This window comes from Zeugodacus cucurbitae, chromosome 6 (genome assembly GCF_028554725.1).
Source record: "Zeugodacus cucurbitae isolate PBARC_wt_2022May chromosome 6, idZeuCucr1.2, whole genome shotgun sequence".
Classification (NCBI taxonomy): domain Eukaryota; kingdom Metazoa; phylum Arthropoda; class Insecta; order Diptera; family Tephritidae; genus Zeugodacus; species Zeugodacus cucurbitae.
Genome location: NC_071671.1, coordinates 9,463,046 through 9,482,195, shown reverse-complemented (window position 1 = coordinate 9,482,195; position 19,150 = coordinate 9,463,046). Strand labels below are relative to the sequence as shown.

General features: G+C 35.0%; 1 protein-coding gene across 2 annotated transcripts in view; it reads right to left on the bottom strand.

The window, feature by feature from the left end:
• Positions 1-19,150, bottom strand: part of LOC105210999 (uncharacterized) — a 158,675-nt gene that overhangs the window by 83,761 nt on the left and 55,764 nt on the right. For both annotated transcript variants that reach the window (XM_054232739.1, XM_054232740.1), the window contains exon 3: positions 3,453-4,617. In XM_054232739.1, coding sequence (XP_054088714.1) covers positions 3,453-3,774 — 322 coding nt within the window. In that variant the 5' untranslated portion in view covers positions 3,775-4,617. The remainder of the gene's footprint in view (positions 1-3,452; positions 4,618-19,150) is intronic.

Here is a 19,150-nt window from a genome sequence, read left to right as displayed (position 1 = left end):
AACCGTTATGTGAACAAAACTATAATACTCTCTTAGCAACTTTGTTGCGAGAGTATAAAAATAACAACAACAACAACAACAACAAGTAATACAACAATCTAATTTCTATTTGGCGTCAAATTAAAAAAAAAACATTCAGCGATAAAATAAACAAATTGAAAGCACTTAAAATCGGCCACATACATAATGCCACTAGAGACAAGTGGTTGGTGAAATAATAACAACAACAACAACAACAGCATACAATAATAAAGAAATAACAATAAACAATTCAAGAACACAATAACAGTGCGAGCGCAGGCAGTAGTAAACACATAGAAAAAAATGCACAAAAACAAAATATTGGTTACATTCACAGTAATCATGTGTGTGTGTGTGTGTGTGTGTGTGTGTGTTAAAAGTCGTTTACGAATTGGCATGCCAAATGTGGGGGCTTCAAGGCTGCGTGCAATACCAACAAGTATCGGCGAAAAGTAGACTCAACTCAAATGGCATGAAGCCAACACAAATGAATGACAATAAAAGCACACACACACACACACTCATACTTCAATTATAGTTGCAAAAAACGGCATAAACAAAACACATGCATATATACATACATACCAAAGTCGGTTGATATTTGATCGCGAAATTTTTAATGAACGCCTAACTTTATGGTTTCAAGTTTGATTTTTTTTTTCGCACAAAAACACTTCTTTTCAACACCAACTCGTAATACAACAACGACAAGAGTCGACATACATACATAATTACAAAATACTTAATTATTACTGCTTGCGTTTAATTGCGAATACTAGTTGCGATAATTATTTAGCCATAAAGTGCCGTTAAGTGTTTTGAAAATACTCCAGCATTTGTAGTTTACTATGTTATCAAGGTTGGCTAAGAATAATAAGATATAACGGTATTATATTCTAAGTATTTTATAAATACCAAGCGGCTTTTTGTAGTTAAACTCATTATTCTTTCATTACCAAGAAATAATTATTGTTAAACTGCTAACTTTGTGGTTAAGAAGTGTTTTGAACTTGTTGAGCTTCTATAAGGAAGTATTTCATTTGTCCATACTTTAAGGGATTACGAAAAATCGATCATTTCTTGTCTTATTAGATTCTACAGAATTTCTAGAATATTGTGCTAAAATTTTTGGTCGATCCAATTAATTATTGTAAGAAAGTTAGCACTGCAGACTAGCTATACTGTCACTTAAAAACTTAAGCGCCTTTTTTTCTTCAAATTCGGTTGTCAAGATTTCTCGAGAACTCCAAACCGATCTGGATAAAATTTTTGACAAACCTTCGAGATACAATTTATAAAGATGGATTGGAGGATGAAGGATTTTGTTCAGTTGCAACTATTACAAAAAAAAAATCCCGCGAAAATTTAGTCAGTTTTTGTTCGGAAAAACGTCTGCAAAAAAAATTAATTTCTTTCTTCGTCCATGTTCCAGTTTATGCCTTCAACTGAACTTTTTTGCATGTAACCACTTAAGCGTGTCCGATCGAGTCTTAATAACTGTGACTATAATGATATTCATATAAATAGAAACAGAAGTTTATCATAAGAAGTATCTTTTCGAATTCTGTATACAAACTAAGTATACTTGAAATCTTAATCTCTCCGCGATCATTGGTGTGCTTACTGGTCATTGCCGAATAGGTAGACGCTAGTTGTCAAAGCTGTTTGGAGGAGGACGAAGAGGAATCATCCAAGCAGTTCCTTCGCCAATGTCCATCATTCGCCCGACTAAGGCTAAAACATCTCGGTAGGCACATCTTCGTCGAACCCAGTGAAGTGACTGGAATCGACATTAACCGACTTAAGATCTTTATAATAGAGTCCAAGCGCTTTGTCGTATCATAAGGGTCTTAGAGATCCGTCACGAGGACAGTCGATTCTGTCTTGGTGAGATTCTCAGCAGGTGCGGCGATCTACCACTTAACCTAACCTCACACAAAATTTCATGTTAATCCGAATAATTGTTGTGGGAAAGTCAAATACAGTGTAGCTTTATTGTCACTCAAAAATTTAAACGGATTTTTTCTCAAAGCTATGTTCATCAAAGTCTGTTGTCAAGATTTCTCGCATTTTCGAAAATGCTCAACCAATCTTGAAATTTTGTTCAAATTTTAAACAGGTCTAGAGATACCGTTTACAAGTACTTGGACGAAGGATTTTTTTCAGTTGCAAAAGAAAGAAATTGAAGAAATTCCTCCAAAATTTAGCTAATGTTTTTCGTAAAAACTTCTGCCAAAAATCCAATTTCAGTTTTTCTTTCGTCTAGTTTAAAATCTTCATTGAACATGTATTTTACCCGAACATAACCCATAGTAGCCACTTAAGTGTCTCCGATCGATACTAACAGCCCTATTGCGAGTGTGGACTGGCAGTAGATAATCGACTACTGAGTCGACCAAAGATGCTATTGTAAGTGTCGATCAGTCAACCTCAGCTCAACCATTGATTATGAATGCTTTTAAATCGCTCATTTGACGACAAACAGTTTTCAGTCGTTCGAAAGTATAATCGGCTCAATCGGCTGGAGTCTGCCAGTCGACACTCGTAACAGGGGGGTAAGTTTTAATTGAAATAGCTAATTTTTACTGCTGCTGGCCATAGTTTAAGAGAAATACTCGTAATAACATCCATATCTCTGCTTTTTTGTCTAAAATATTTAAATATAGAGGTTGTCATTTTAGAAGTAAACTAGCCCTTTGTAGAAAAGTTGTCAAAGCAATTTCAAGATTATATGTTTACTTAATTTTGTTAAGATATCTCACATATTATATATAAGTATATGGTATCATGTCCACCGGAAGTTCCGTTTGAAAATCCGTATATCAGGTATATGGGGGCTTGAGGACGTATTGACCCGATTTTGTCTAATTGTGAGACAGAGGCTATCTCCTCTGAATTTCTTTAGAATATCTGAAAGATTTACCGATATTTTCGGTAAACAAAAAATTAGCCCCAAGCACGGAGGTCCTCACGTTCTATATCTGGGTGCTTGAAAAGCCCGATTTCGGAAATTTTCATATTTAAATTCAGTATTTGTAAAAAGTTATATGCAATATCTTCATTGACATTAAATTTATATAAATTAGAGTGAACGAATTATATGGACTTCAAAGTTATGGTTTATGGGATTAAACTGTAGCATTCCGATGCAAAAACAAGGGTTATGAACCGAATTTTGACGAAATTAAGTGGGTGTCGTCGCGCCGTTTGTCCATTTTCTGTAGCAGTCTGAACGCAGCTCTTGTATGCTATTTTTATTATAAAAGTTGGGATTTCTTATATTTTTCTAAAGATTTATAGGTTTTCTGTCATGGCCGGCTCCATCCATCTACAATACCAAACATCTTATGGGACACTTTTTCTTAAAATCGTACAGCATGCTCTAGCCATTATAAGCAATTAATCAAAAGTAAGTATTTAAGCCTACTAACCGATTCGTTTAACATGCACATCCCGATTGAATGACACGCGCGGACCACCATTCGGGACTGCCGCCGGCGTCGTTGCTCCCGCTGGCGATGGCATCATCGTAGAAGCAGCGCCGCCCGCACCACCCGTTATTTGTGTATTATAACCCAATTCGTTGGTGGCTCCAGTTGTTGTTGCTGCTGCTGTTGCGGCTTGACCGAATTTCGTGCGTGTTTTCGCCAACGGTTGTGTGGCGTTCGAATTTGTTGTTTTTGTTGTTGCGCTTGCTGTTTTTGTGGCTGAATACGGTGATTTTGGTGGCAAGTTCTGATTCTGCACAGCCATTATAAATTTGATTGTTTTCTTATTGATGTTTTTGTTGTAATTGTTGCTGTTGCTGCCACTTTTGCGCGTATTTTCGTTTTAGTGTTGCGATTTATTTGACACTGCGCATGCGCACAAACACAACACAAAATCGCCACTTTCGCACCGAGCGCGTGTAGTCGTCGTAATTACCGCTTGTTGCTGGCTCAATAGCAGCGCTTGCGCGAAATGGCTGGGTGGCACGCAATCTGCCAACTCGTTCGGTTGATTGGGCGGAAGGTACTAAATGCGAATTTCGCCCGGTCGACGCACGCGAAAGTGTAGCTATCTAGGTACTAGGTACTGGTTACTGGCAAGATTGTGCGGCTGAGTTTTTGCCTCTGGTTTTTTTGTCGTTTTTGTTTTCGTTTATTTGTTATTTTGTTTTGTGTTTGTCGTTCGTTTACCCTTTCAGTTGCGTGCTTTTGGGGCCAGCGCATCCGTTTCCTACTTTTTTCTAATCTGCAGTCGTTTTCGCGCGCACTTCTTAGTAGCCCACTCGTGTTTTTGTCGCCACTCGTTTATGCGTAATCACCGGCAACTGTCTATTCATCTATTGCTGCGCTCAATTACACTTCACTCTCACTCATCTCATCGGCGCATATTCGTATGCAAGTCGGGTCATTACAGTGTCGACTGCTTTGTTTTCTGAATTTTTTCCTTATTTAACTGCAGTCAATTTGACTTTTTTTTAGTTTTTTGGTCTCTGTTAGCAATGGTGCACCTTGTCATGTCATCATTACAACTTATTGGTCATTTTGACAGCGTTCAATTGCCGCTTTGTAGTGGGTCGTTATTGCTCGTGTGGCCAAATGTCGTCGGGCGCTGAAATTTAGAGAATAAATTTCAACTTTGAGTTGCTGACATTCTCTCGTATTATTGGTTATTAGCGGTTTTTAGTAAGTGATGCGTTAAGTCGGTGAGTAGTACAGTTACTTTGCTTCACTTTTTCTCTCAATTATTACTTTTTTACTTTCGTTATTGTTATTGCTATTGTTTGCTTGTTGGTGAGTAATTAGTTGACTGAGTGAGTGGGTGAGCGTTGCCATGTTGTTATTAAAATTCGCTTAATCAAAGCGTTTGTGTTCAGCAGCTGATTGCATTAGCTGAGTATTGAATTGCAAATGAGGCGGTGAAGTGTAATGATATGAATTAGTCTTGAAAACTTAATTAAAGTTTTTGTCATTTCCGGTGTTTACGAATATTTGGACAACGTTTCCGTTTACGTCTTAATTGCAATGATTTCTTGATTTTAAGAGTTTCATTGATATTGTTTTTATTTAACTTTCATAAAGCGTAAAAAGCAAGAGTAAACACTTGTTGGCGATTTGTATGAGACTTTCATTGCATTTTCATTAAGTTTTAAAAATATATTTTATTGATAAATTATTATAACGATTTTTTTAAATGCAGCCAAGTAGTTTTGTATTTTTCCATAAAATTTATTTTTTTATTTTTTTTTTAATTTTTTTTTAATTTATTTTTGTATTTTTTTTGTATATTTTTCAATTTTTTTGTTGTTAGCTTTTGATTATTTTATGTATTATTAGATGTGATGTTTGCTTAGCGATAGATAGACTCTTGCAAATTCATGTAGATTAGTGCATAAACTATTGAAATATTTGCTCATAACTAGAAGAATAGCGCATAGAAAGAAAGTTACCAGGCGTAGACGAAAGAAGAGATTTGTTAGCTATTGTAAAGATATTGGTTATAAGTTGTGAATAGCATAGAGGACTGCCGAAAATATTTAGAAGAAAAATATATGGGTACTCATTATATAATGAGAATTTTAAACAAGTTATGTTAATTTATGTTTATTTTTAAGAATAAAATTCTTATATAAATTAAAATATATTTATTTAAAGAACATAAAATCATAAAAATATAAAATAGTTATTAAAACTATAACGTTGGAAAAAATTTGTATACTCAATCTCATATATATTTAGTGGCTGCGACATTTTTGCTATCAGTTAACTAGAAAATATTTTTTTTAAGGCAGTAGCCTGCTTTACAGGCTTCAAATAATCGATTTTTTTGTTTTGTTTTAAATCTCTTCCAAAACTATCCAAGAATATGTCTTTAAAATTCCAGAGGACAATTCGACATATTTTCAAAGCTAGAGCAGTTTTAGTGGCCGAGCGTCGAGCAGGTGCGAATGCTCAGGCAGACCCGACCCGAACTTCAAAGCGCGTTTTCTCGAGTTTTCATTTTCACTAGAGTTAGAAAACGGTGCCGGCGATAGCAAAAAGAATATATGTCCGATGGAAAAAAACCAAAGTGATCTAGCTTCAGTATTAAATTATCTTCTATTTGAATTAGACAAAAGTAGTTGAAGAGTTAAAGAAAATAAACTTATAAAAAATATAAAAAAAATCGGTTCGACTGTTTCAGATGCATCGCACGATCTCCATCACCGGCACCGATTTACAAGTGCAGACTCCAGGCGCTCCAGAAAAATACTTACAACTTTGAAAATATTTCAATATTTTTTAATAATAAATATTGGTTTTTAAGTCTTAAATATAGTACACTATCGTCTTAAAATTCCGTTTACCGCAATCATTTGCTTCCGTTTCAAAAAAAATTGCAACAAAAACGCTTTTTTCGACTTCTAAAGCAGACTACTGCCTTAAACATATATCTTGTAAATATGACCTTTTAACCTTTTGCCAAAATGTTTGTGAAACTTTATTAAAGGGAAGTAAAAAGGAGCTAGGTGCTGAGTTCACTAATTTTTATTACCAAAACTGCTTATACTAAACCCAACCAAGAGACGAAATGGTGGGTATACGAGGACTTGGAAAAATACTTCACCAATATTACACCTTCTTTGTCCCAAATTATATACAAATGTCTCGAAAAAATCTCCACTTTATTTCATTATTATGCCTTGCTTATCGGTGGGCCCATACAGTTAATACCAAAAATGGGCAAATGGGGTTGCTGAAGAGAAAATATAACTTATCCTTTCCAAATCTTAACCTCACCTTTGCGCGGTACCCACTATTCACTGCGGACAAGGCTCTAACGACCGAGTAAAGGTGGTATAACCTTAGTATCTGCAAGGAGGAAACACATACGCCATTGCCCGTCTAGAGTCAAAACCGATAGCACCGGAACTAGGCTCGGATGCTCGGACCTACTCACCTTAGTAAACACTCTGATTACCGAAACCGGAAAGCCCTATGTTCCACCTAGGAACTATGGGAAAAAATACACAAATGTATTAACCGATATATATTTATAATGAGTATAAAAGCCCATCCGGTTGTCGAATATCAAATATTGGATTTAAGGAACTGAATCAACTTTACTATTTCTTATTAAAATACGACATTATATCCTGGAGAATATGTACAATAAGTTTCTATAATATTACTTACAAATCAATCAATATTTCGGTATAAACCCAATCGCTGTCGGAAAGGCTCTAATCTCCCGAACTTAAAGTAAGTTATATTTATTAGATTAACGCCGAATTATGATAATCCAGTTAGTGGTTGCACAGGCGATCGAACGGACAAACAAATATTCTAAAATGATCGTCTCTTAAAACTGATCACTGAGAGCTTATAGCCACTCCATTTATTTTTAGGTGTTACAACCACCAGTTAAGTGAACAAAACGGAACTATGTACGTTCGGAGATTTGCAATTATCTGTCGAGAGTCGACTTAAAACTATTTTTTAGGTTAGTTAATTCTAGACAAAATTAATGTTAGTGATCAATGCTAACACCCTTACAACAGAGTTTACTTAATATAGTGAATAATATTATTGCTTGATCGATGTCCAACCTAAGTTTACGTGATCAATCTATTTCTAATCGCTTTATAATATTAAAAAAAATATATTATATATCTAATAAAATCTATATACTATAGGTATATGTATAACTTTATACACAAAAATCCAGTTTTTCGCTTATTCATCCATAATTTATCTCGGCATTATGCAAAACTACCTGTCTTTAATAACCGAATTTCAGCATTATTTTGTCTGCTCTGCTCGTGCGGCTAGTTCCTGTTCTGTATGCGGACAATTCTCACTATAAAAATTATTTGATAAATTGCGTCGCAAACAGATTAATGAAATGACTACCCAGTGGGAACGTTAATGCCCAATTTTAACTGGCAATTAAATTATTTTTGCCATTTTGCGATTATTATTGACAATTAGAGATACAAAGTTCACAAATGTTATACCGATGGGACTTGAGGAAGCTTATACATTTGTACGTACATAAATTTCGTCATTAAATTCAAATTGTATAATACTTAATCGGTGTGGTTGAAGAGCAACTAAGAACTTTATAATAAAAATTAATTGCCAAAAGAGTTTAAAAATAAGCAAAAAATTCTAGAATAAAACAAAAAAAGTAAAAAAAGTAAAAAAAAAAATGGATTATTTCGCATAAAAGTAAGCACAAACGCCATTAATCGAATTAAGTAGTATAAATGGGAAATCACGTTTCAGTATAGAATTAACCAAACAGAGCGACTGTGAGTGTTGGCGTTGTTGAATTGTTTTGCCAGTGAATATAAACAATAACAATTTCGAAACGCCAACACCCCCGTTTTTATTGCCACAGGTGTGCTGTTGGTCGCCTCATTAGCTATGCTTGTTATGGCTAAGACAGCTATGTATGCGAGTGTGCGCATATGTATGTATTCGGGGCCATTGAGTGGATTTCTAGGAACACTATTTTATGTTTTCAAGCGAATAGTTCAATATGACGCAGATTTCGTTTGTCAATTTTCTCCACTTTTTCTCTCGGGATTGCGTTTTAAAAAATCGGATTCCGGGATTTGGATTTTTACTATTTTTTTCCCGGACCAAACTAAATTTTTCCTGGAGATCGAGTCCATAAGTAAAAAAATGATTTTCCAATTTTCGAAGTTAGCATTAAAAATCGAAATATTGGTATTCGAAGTTCGAAAAAGATACTTCTTAAAAAAATATTATTAATTACAAAATATAGCTACTAAATAATATAGGCAAAATCTAAATTTTCTTCTTAATTCAAAGGTATATAAAACTTTTTCGTCAAGCTTATACGACAGATGCTATGAAGGGTCAAAGTTTGATCTTCGAAAAAAGGTCTACAACTGTGCTACCGCCGTTTCCAATATCCAATAGATGTCTCTAGGGTCAAGCACTGGTCGATTAAATCGATTAAATCGTTTTATATCGATCTTGGACATTTGTGTCAACATTAAGCCAACAAAATATTTGTAGAGATCTGTTTGCATCCCAAACTTAATCTCAACTGAAAATGTCACTTGTTCAAGGTATACAAAATTATTCGTGGCGGAAATATAAAGCCAAATAACCAGACCTTCAAGCCTTGTTGAAGAAATAATAATCCCGAAGATTTTTCGAGTCTCAATAAACATTGAAGTCAAGAGACTAACCAACATCCCTAATGTATGTATAAACAACAATTTGCTGACGACTTTGTATAGTCTAACAAAACACATTCTTACTATTATGATCTCAGTTTCGAATTCGAATTAATGCAGACAGACATACCTATAAAAGTCGACATGACATGCCGGGTAATAGAACTTGAATTAATTATATTAATGACTCCGTCATGCATGTAATATAAACGATCAGATGAGTTAGGAATATTCTATCGAAACAAAAAAAAAAAACAAAAATAGCAAACAATTAAAAAACTTTAATTTGTAATGCAATACCCAATTCACAGCGAAACTATTTAGTTCAATTAATATCGGCACTTCTAAAGCATTTCACAAATTACTCACCATCGCAATGTGTGAGTAGTCACTCAAGGTCGTTGCTTTAGATTTGTTTGTATACATTTATTTGTACATATGTATAGCTCAACGCAAATGCCACCCAACCGTGAAAGCGTAAATTACCTTCGATTCATGAAAGCAATCAAATTAAATTAAGTACGAATTGAAATCAATTAGCAACCCAACGGCATAGCAACCAGTCATTCTACAAGTGAATAACACCTTTCATTTCGAAAAACAAATTTCAAATGCAACTATTTGTTTGTTTATGGATATAAAATTAAATCACAAGTGAGAAAGTTTCAAAAATGTTTTTCACAAATTCATACTTTTTAATCTAACTTTTCAGAAAGTAGGAAAAACATTGAAACTCATTACAAATGAGCGTTGAAATTAGGAACGCAAATATGCGTACTCGGAGGTAAAAAATAATTTCGAATGGACGAAGTGAAAAATGTACAAAAATCACATAAATCACGACAAATAAATACTCCTGTCAATTACTTTTGCTGTACTTCATTTTTTGACAGATGTCAATGCTCGCCGCTGTCAATGGATCAAATGTGAGGCTAATACAGAAATCTTAATTGAATCATTTAAAACATTCGTAAAGAGGTATATTCCTATAATATTGATGTTTTCGTGATCCAAATATAGATAAATTGCACTTATAAACTTCATCAACGTCAACTGATATCAAAACAATTTATTTCGTTTTTTGATGAGATTTGAACCTAAAAACTCTTCATTAATAGATAGTTTTCTAAAAATGTGTTGTCAAAAGTCAATCATTGATTCCTATACACATCAACACTAAAAGTTTGAAATCATACAACCGCAAGGGTGCGCTGGGATCGAGATATTTAGAAATATTGAATTTAGGGTTTCTTTTGGATTAATTTGTGAACTGATAATAATGAAGAGTTTAGCATAAAATATTTGTTTATAACACTAATGTGAAGATCAGTGTTATAAATGTGATAAATCGATTATGTCTCAAAAGCATTAAATAAATCATGATTGATAGATGATGTACTTCAAAATTTTCTGTATCATACCTTTGAGTCCAACCATGATATAGCTTCTTCAAATTGGTTTCCCAGACACAAATCTAAGTCTGGTGCGTTATTAGCTAAATTGACCATTTATGAAAAGTAGTAGTATTAGATCTATACCCGTTTATTTGGAACGAATTTTATTTCATTTTGTATTTTATACTTTCGCGATTTATTTACCTAATTTTATTATGATAACACATAATTCAAGCTGTATACTCAACATTAAATTCACTAGATTAACGTTAGATTTTTATCAATTTATATAGTATATGAGGGATGGAGGTTTCCCGGACTTATATCTTTGCTTAAAAATGAATTGTATTGGCAATGCGGCCCCGAACTCTCAGCAGAAATGTAATTTATTTTAATAAAAATGGTTGAATTTATAAATCAATTTAAAAAATCTACAATCTTTATTTGATCCGGGTTGGTCAAAATAAATATGGATAAAGTTTTTATTTGCCATTTTTCATATCGATAGAATTTAAAATTTTGGTTTGTTTACATTTTTTTCTGTCAAAATTGAGTTTCCCGCTATTGCCAACTACTTTTTTTTGGAAAAAACCTAACTATTGTGAATGAAAAAAACGCGATGAACTGACAATGCCTATAGTTCAATATGCAAGCTATTGTAGCTTATGACAAGCCAACATATTTATGTTGACTAAGTCTGCCATACAAAATAAGCTAATAGTTTAATTTGCTGGTCAAATAAAACACGTCTAATATATACGGCACAAATCTCACCGAAAATTTGAAAATCCTTAAATTAGGTATATTAGGGCTTAGGGAAGTAATTACTCGATTTTATGAATTTTTGACATAGAGCCCCACTATTTTAAGGAAAACATTTTTTTGTTTTTTTAGGACATTTAATAGATTTACCGATATTTTCATTTAAAAATATGCCAGAAGCAATGAGATCCTCATGTTCGATATCTGGGGCCTTGAAAAATTATAATCCGATTTTTAGATGGGCGATTTTTAGACGGTTAGAATAGTTATCTTTACTGGTGCTTAACTTATACAAGTAATTATTTATTACTGAAAAGTTAACGAATCAGTTGGACTTCAAAATTGTGGTAAAGTGAAAGTAGGCGTGGTTGTAAATCGATTTTGCCCATTTTTATATTCTAGCTTTGGAATGCCAAAGGAATATTATGACCTGAATTTCGTTGAAATTGGTCGAATAGTTTCGGAGATATGATTTTTGACCCTTAAGTGAGCGGCGCCAGGCCTATTTTCCATTCTTGTACCAATCTGAATGCTGCTTTTTTGTACCATATTTACCATAAAATTTATGGTTGTTGGTATTTTTCCTTACTGAATTAAAGAACTCTTAGTAGTTTTCAACATAACCTTTGTATGGAAGGTAGGCGTGGTTATAATCCGATGCCATTCATTTTCGTATTAAAAAATTGTAAAATGCATTAAGTAAAAGCAACTTGAGATCGGTTGATGTGAGATCGAAGTTTGCGTTTAAGACTAAGACTAAGCTCTTCACTCTCTTAAAAAGGCAATAACACATTTTTTAGTTGAAGTTAATATATGTAAGCGATATACCGGCCGACTTATAGAGTATTTGATTTCAGACCAGTTTTTTCTTCGATTCGCCAATCTGCATGGTTTAGCAAATCGATCTTTACTTATATACGATTATATATGTAGGATTCTCTGCATATTAGCACGAAGTTTGAAATGACATTTCGTTGGATAACATGATTCAATATTAAATAATTTGAAAGTTGTCAACGCCATCATTCAGCAAGCAAATGCTAATCAGGTTAGCCACTATACGCATAACGATATATGAATAAGTACATACCTCCACCCTCTAATATATTATTCGCAAACTAATAAATCGTGCTCCCAGTCACGTTTGCAATATTAAATATTGGACGATGGTTTCTAAGACTTTCTACCGGCTTTTTATGAAATTGAGTATGTGATCAATTAAAATTCAGCGCAGCAAAGGCGCTTGGGCGCAAACACACCCAAAGCACGCAGGACACATGCAGACCAACCGTCGCTCCTTAGCGTTCGTTTTGGACACATTTCGAAGAAAAAATAAATAAAATATGGTTTGAAGCAATAAAAGCGACAATTTGGCGTACGCAAGTTCATACAAATGTATTAATATATAAGTAGTACGACTGTGCTCTACAGCGAATTATTTTTACGAGCTCATGTCCAAGTGAAAGAGTCGCTCGTCATAAAAATCAAAAGTTTATGCAGCAAATCAAAATGTAAAGTTCAAGCGAACCTCAAGAAGGCAACGCTTTCGGCGTTATTAAACGAAACCACCATATATACATATCTAAATATGTATGCAAATTCCTTAATGCCAGGCGTTGGCCTTTAGTAAGTGATTTCGCGGTTTTTGACGGAGTGAAAAATTACAATTCACTTAACATTTTATGATCCCTTACTTCGCGCAAGCATAAAGTGTAAACATTCGATTAAATGGGAAATGAAACTACATCTTAAACAGCACTGAAGACAAGTAGGAGATGGCGACATTTTTATGGGTTCGGTTGGTAACCGAGTATAAGCGTTAATTAGTTTGTCGAAATTGAAGCAATTAACTTCCTTGTTTGTTGCGTGTAAGAATATAAAGCGACTTTTAGTGAGTTGTGATAAGAAGACACGCCTTGATGCATTAAAAAGAGATCGCATCTTCAATAATGAATAAAAATTTTATGAAAACCGAATTTTAACCAAAATAAAGAGTTGACAAATCCGACATATCCATCTTACAAACATTTTGAACGATCGATACGGTTCTACAAAGCCACGAAATTAGTGAACAACATCACCATATTACGTAATGTGAAATGGAAATATGCTTAGGCATAAGTATACTTTAAATCTAAATGATTTTGTATGATTATCTTGTGACAAAAAATATATCCATAGAATTCAAGAAAAGTACTTTACGAAGATTGACGGAAAAGATCGATCTACACATCAAAATTTACGATAATTTTCTAAGGTATTAAATAAAAAAACCGTTTGAAGGCAATAAGGATACTCATAGATCCGAACTGGCTCAAAGATTCGGTTTTCTTGTGAGTTTAAACAGAGTTGAAACCTATTTCCGACAACAAATGAAACAATCTGAAGGACAGGGACATTTTTTTAGAAGGAGAATTAATAGAACATAGCATAAGCAACTCAGCTATAAGCGGCCAACGCCAGCTAAGAAGAAGAAGTATAAGCATAAAGAGATACAACAAGCATACTATTAAAAATCTAGAGGTTCCTTCAGCAATAAGACATGTTCCTCACAGCTCTAGGTTCCCCAGCAAATGAGGAAGAAGATTTGGGGTATGATGATGTAGGAGAACTAAATAGTACAGAAAAAAATGAACCACATTTAATCGCACAAGCTGAATTAAACGACTTAGTAAGAGGAATTCAATTGTTCAGTACCATGCGGAGCTTTTTTTTCCTAAGCTAAGCGATGCCAATGTTAAAGAAGGCATATTTGTTGGACGTCAAATTAGAAAGAGATGAGAAATTCCATAAAACATTAAATAATGTTGAGTTAGCTGCGTGGAAGGAGTTTTTAGGAAGCAAAAAAATATAAAAACCTACGTAAAACTTGTTAAAGAATTTCTCGAGCACTATTAAACAATGGGCTGTAGCATGTCCCTTAAAATCCACTTCCTCCACTCACATTTTAACTACTCTCCCGAAAATGTGGGTGTGGTTAGCGATGAGCAAGGAGAAAGGTTCCACCAAGACCTCTCTACAATGGAAAAACGATACCAAGACAGATGAGAACCGGCAATGATGGCAGATTACTGTTGGTTTCTTATGAGGGAAAGCGATCAGCAGTATATAAGTCAGCATTTGCGATAAAAATCTCTACAAAAGATTTAGTATTAATGTATTTTGGATCCGTTGTAGTAAATAACGGGTGATCCAAGTAGAGGTACTTTATTACGAAAATTCACATTTTCTCAAGAATGTACTATTCGCAACACCATCACCCATCTTGAGACCCAGCATTCATTATTGCATAATATTTGACCGAATAGACCACGTCCAGCACGGTTTGTGGGCCGGTAGAATCATTGGTTCATTTTTCTTCAAAAATGATGCCGGTGAGAACGTAAAAGACAATGGCGACCGATATCGAACCGAGATCTCGGTGACATTTGATTACAACAAGACAGCGCCTCTTCCCACACATCCCATCAATTTATGGAGCAAAAGTACATTGCGGACAATACCGATTCGATTCAGGCTTTGAAGCAAACCATCACGCAAGTCATTCGACAGTTACCAGTTGGAATGCTCGAACGAGTCATCGTAAATTGGACTCAACGTATGGACCCTCTAAGACGTAGCCGCGGCCAACATTTGAAAGAGTTGATCTTTAAAAAATAAATGCCACAAAATTTTAGTGAACAGAAAAGTTGCGAGTCGACTGATTGACATATACCAGGAACACAAATATATTTATCTTGATTAAGAGCTTAAAATCGACATTAATGATGGAAGTTTTTGTAGTATATAAAAGGACATATGTTATGAATATCTATCAAAAAATTGGATAATGAATGATCTGCAAAATCTAGTAAAAACACATGTCTCAAAGTCTTGCAATATTTGAAGTGCCTCAAGAGTAGCAAATGAAATAACAAATGGATTAATAATTGAGTATACAAAATTTCCATTACAACTAATACACCAATTTTGGAAATGTCTTTATACATATATAGTGGACCTCTCATAAATATTTACTTTACTGCGCATAAAAATAACAATTCACCAGAATTAGAGTTCAGGTATTGTCGCGGCAAGTGGCATGTTCTTATTAGAATAACATAGGTATATAGGTATGTATGTATATCTAAACACTTGTGCGCCTAAGAAAACAAGCGACTTACACTAATTCCCCGCGGAGTTGGGGCGTCTAACCTTTTGTGGTGCGCATGGGGACACAGTCAATGAAACGAAACAAAATCATATGAAATAAATTGAATTGAAATGAAAAATTCAAATCACGCGACGGCGGCGGCGGCGGCGGCGTTAAAAAGTACTTTTGCTTTGGCAATAACAAAACACGTAACACGAAAATATAAGTCGGCAAGTAAATGAAATCAGCAAAAATGCAAAGTAAAAAGTACAGAATCTGGCAAAAACTTGTCAATTGTATACAATCCCCGGTGGCAGTTAGGAACAACAATAACCACACTCAACTGTTATAGAGTTGTTGGGCAACTACTGAACTTTGGAGATCGCGCCGCCAGCTTTTCAAGTACTTGGACGCATACAAACATATATATACAAAAACAAAATATATTATATATATATATATATAACAACAACTCGCTTGTTTTGGCTTATTTTCGTCAACGCAGTGCGGCCGCTTCGTTTGAAGTGGTTTAGAATGCTGGACGATTTTGAAATGAAAACCAGCAGCCAGCAGCGACTCATTCCCCTCATTTCTACTCCTATTTATTTAGGTAGTTATTTATTTATTTATTTAACTCTTTTACTCTTTATGCTTTGGCATTATTATTGTTATTGGTATCGCGCCTTGTTATGACTCCTATGGCTTACAAGTCGCCACTCCGCCTGCTTGTTGTTGCTGCTGTTGCGTGCTGCCCATACACCGCGTTTGAGGCGTTGTATTTTCGCCATGTCCAAATTAAAAAAAAAAAAATATGGAAATGTCGTGCCTCGGCCACCGAGAGATGATTTATTGTAGGCAAATGCGCAAAGTGGACAAACCAACTTTGATTGATATGCCACAGCGGCGGCGGTGCTGTCTTCAAATCGCCGCCGAGCAACGAGTGATTGGGAAATAATGCGCGCGGCCATAAATAAGTATAAATAAACAAACAAACAAACAACAGGTTGGTGCGCTTAGCAATACAGAAGCGTCAAAAGCGTCTTGTTGATTTGTGATTGAAAATCGGCTTTGCTTTTCAAACACAGAGAGACACACATACACACTATCTTCTCTTAGTTGGCTTAATATTATGCTAATTCGTGTTATGCACGGCAAATGTAAATTAAAAGATTTGTGTGCTAAGCGATAGCCTCGTCTAAGCCGGGATCTTGAGCTAGGCAAAACACCGCCGTGGGTGCAAATTACAGCTAAAATGCGATTAATTCTCTTAATTTACATAAGTGTAATTAGGCGATTGGCCAACGCTGCTGAAAGCCTTTAAAACGCGTTAACGAAGACAACAACAACAGATCAGTATTATTGCGTAGAAAATGCCCAATGAAATAAGCATTAATAATAAAATACAATTATAATAAAACCAATGAGCCAGCAGTAAGGAGGAACGAAGCTCGTGCGGTACAGCGTTACGAATGATTGTCTGTATATCAATGTAAATGCATAAAGCTTAGAGAAAAGTGAGCTTGAACCGGTAAAATCTATCTTTCCAATTATCAAAGCACTGTTTCTTTGGCGCAAATTATCAAATATTAGTTGTCTTTGATTCGCCAAGTGTTAAGAGAGTAGCGTATCGAACACATTATACTCGTACTAGTTGTTCAAACAGACTGACTGAAAAAAAATAAAGCCGAATATGGTCAAGTGTTTGGAAGCATTCAGCTATTTGATAGCTCAGAAAATAAGAAAGCTTCAGAGAGAACCCTTACATGGAAAGTTAGTGTAACCGTTGGTTAAACACAGAGCTGCATATTCAATATCTTCATATATCTCCAATACTCTCAGAGTATTTTTGTAATTTTGTAATAATTTATATCATACTCAAGTTTCTTGTTAGTCTTTCTTTTGCAAATATTTTAGAAATAGTTGCAATGTAAAATAAACAATAAAAAAAAAAAATAAAATAAAATATATCGGGTGATCCAAATAGAGGTACTTTTTCATTCATTATTGTATGATATTCGACCGAATAGACCACGCAGTGAAGAAAATATAGCAGCCTTAGCTGAGGATATACACGAAAACCGTGGAGAGTCGAGCAGACGCCGTTCACAGCAACTCAAAATACAGATTTTGCAAGAACTAAAGTCGCTCGAACTTTCCGAGCGACATCGCTTTGCTCTATGGAACCTTGAAAAGTTTCAAGAAGATCGGACGTTTACGAGCCAAATTCTGTTCGGGGATGAGGCCCATTTTTGGCTCAATGAGTATGTAAACAAGTCAAATTCTCGCATTTGGGACAAAGATTCGAAGTTTCCGAGCCAAATTCTGTTCAGGGGATGTGACCCATTTCTGGCTCAATGAGTATGTAAACATTGCAAAATTATAAAAGCTATGCAGACAATCCCACTTCAATTCAGGCCTTGGAGCGAAACAACACGCGTGTCATTCGCCAGATATCAGTCGAAAATTGAACTCAACGGATGGACGGCGAAGTCAAAAGAAAGCCTGACCCGTAGTGCCGCGGTATTTTTTATTCCAAAATATTAAACCCAAGAAACCCAGCAAAAGCTCGATTGGATTGATAAAGAAGACTAGGCATTCGCGAGGAGTAAATTTCTAATGTTTCATCAGATTATTCTACATTACAAAGTTTACACGTATTACTACTTCCCAATATTCTAAAGTATCAGCTTTTTGATTTGCCTACCTTTCACGCCGTCTCAAAATAGGTTTGTGCTACGCCAGATATTAGTGGTAAATGAGGAAAATGAGATTCAATACTTTCATATCCAGTCCTAAGCCACAATTACTTAACACTTTGAGGTACGAAAGACCTAAGCTTGGAAGCCATTTACCGAGTACAGTGAAACCTCTCTTAGATGGACACTCACCGTCGAGCGACTTTTGTCTGCCCAAGAGAAGTGTCCGCCTAAGAGAGGGTTATTTGTTAAACAAATTGTTCTAAATTCTTAACTCGAGTAAACATTGGAACTATCATTACATACAATAAGCGATTTCTTTACCTCATCTCACTGAATTCAAATTCGGAAAAAATCTGGTTCAGCAATAGCTAATTTTAGATAAACTTGCTGCTGCTTGCAAGCTTTTTTCTAATGCATAGATGAAAACTCTACAGTACCCAGCGCCTGCTGGACTCCTCAAAATGAAGGGAAACTAAGTAGATAATGTCGTGACTTAAGTGCGTAAAGCTAAAGCTACTACTAGTGCGTTCTTTTTTATTTGGGTCTGCAATAATTAAGAATTTTCCAAATAGATGATAATTTCAACTGTTTTTTAGTAAAATAATGGAGTCGGTGAAATCAGCATTATTTCAAATTCATAAGAAACATTGCACTGTCATTTCATAGAAAATTGAAAAGAAGAAATTAAAAGCTTTTTGCAACGTCAACTACAACAATAACAATAATTAAACAGCGAGACGAGTGGAAAGTAAAGAAAAATGCTTTAAACTCCGGCGAGACCTACAATTAGTCGATTCTATGTAAACATAAGCGCAGCAAGCAGAAATGTCGAAAAAAACAACTACAACAACGCCTCGACACAGCGGGAGTAGACGTAGCGGAGGCTGCCACCATGGCGCGACAACGCAAACGAAGAGAAATGAGTCTGCAATCGATTTGTAACCAACCGAAAGCCGCCTCTTTT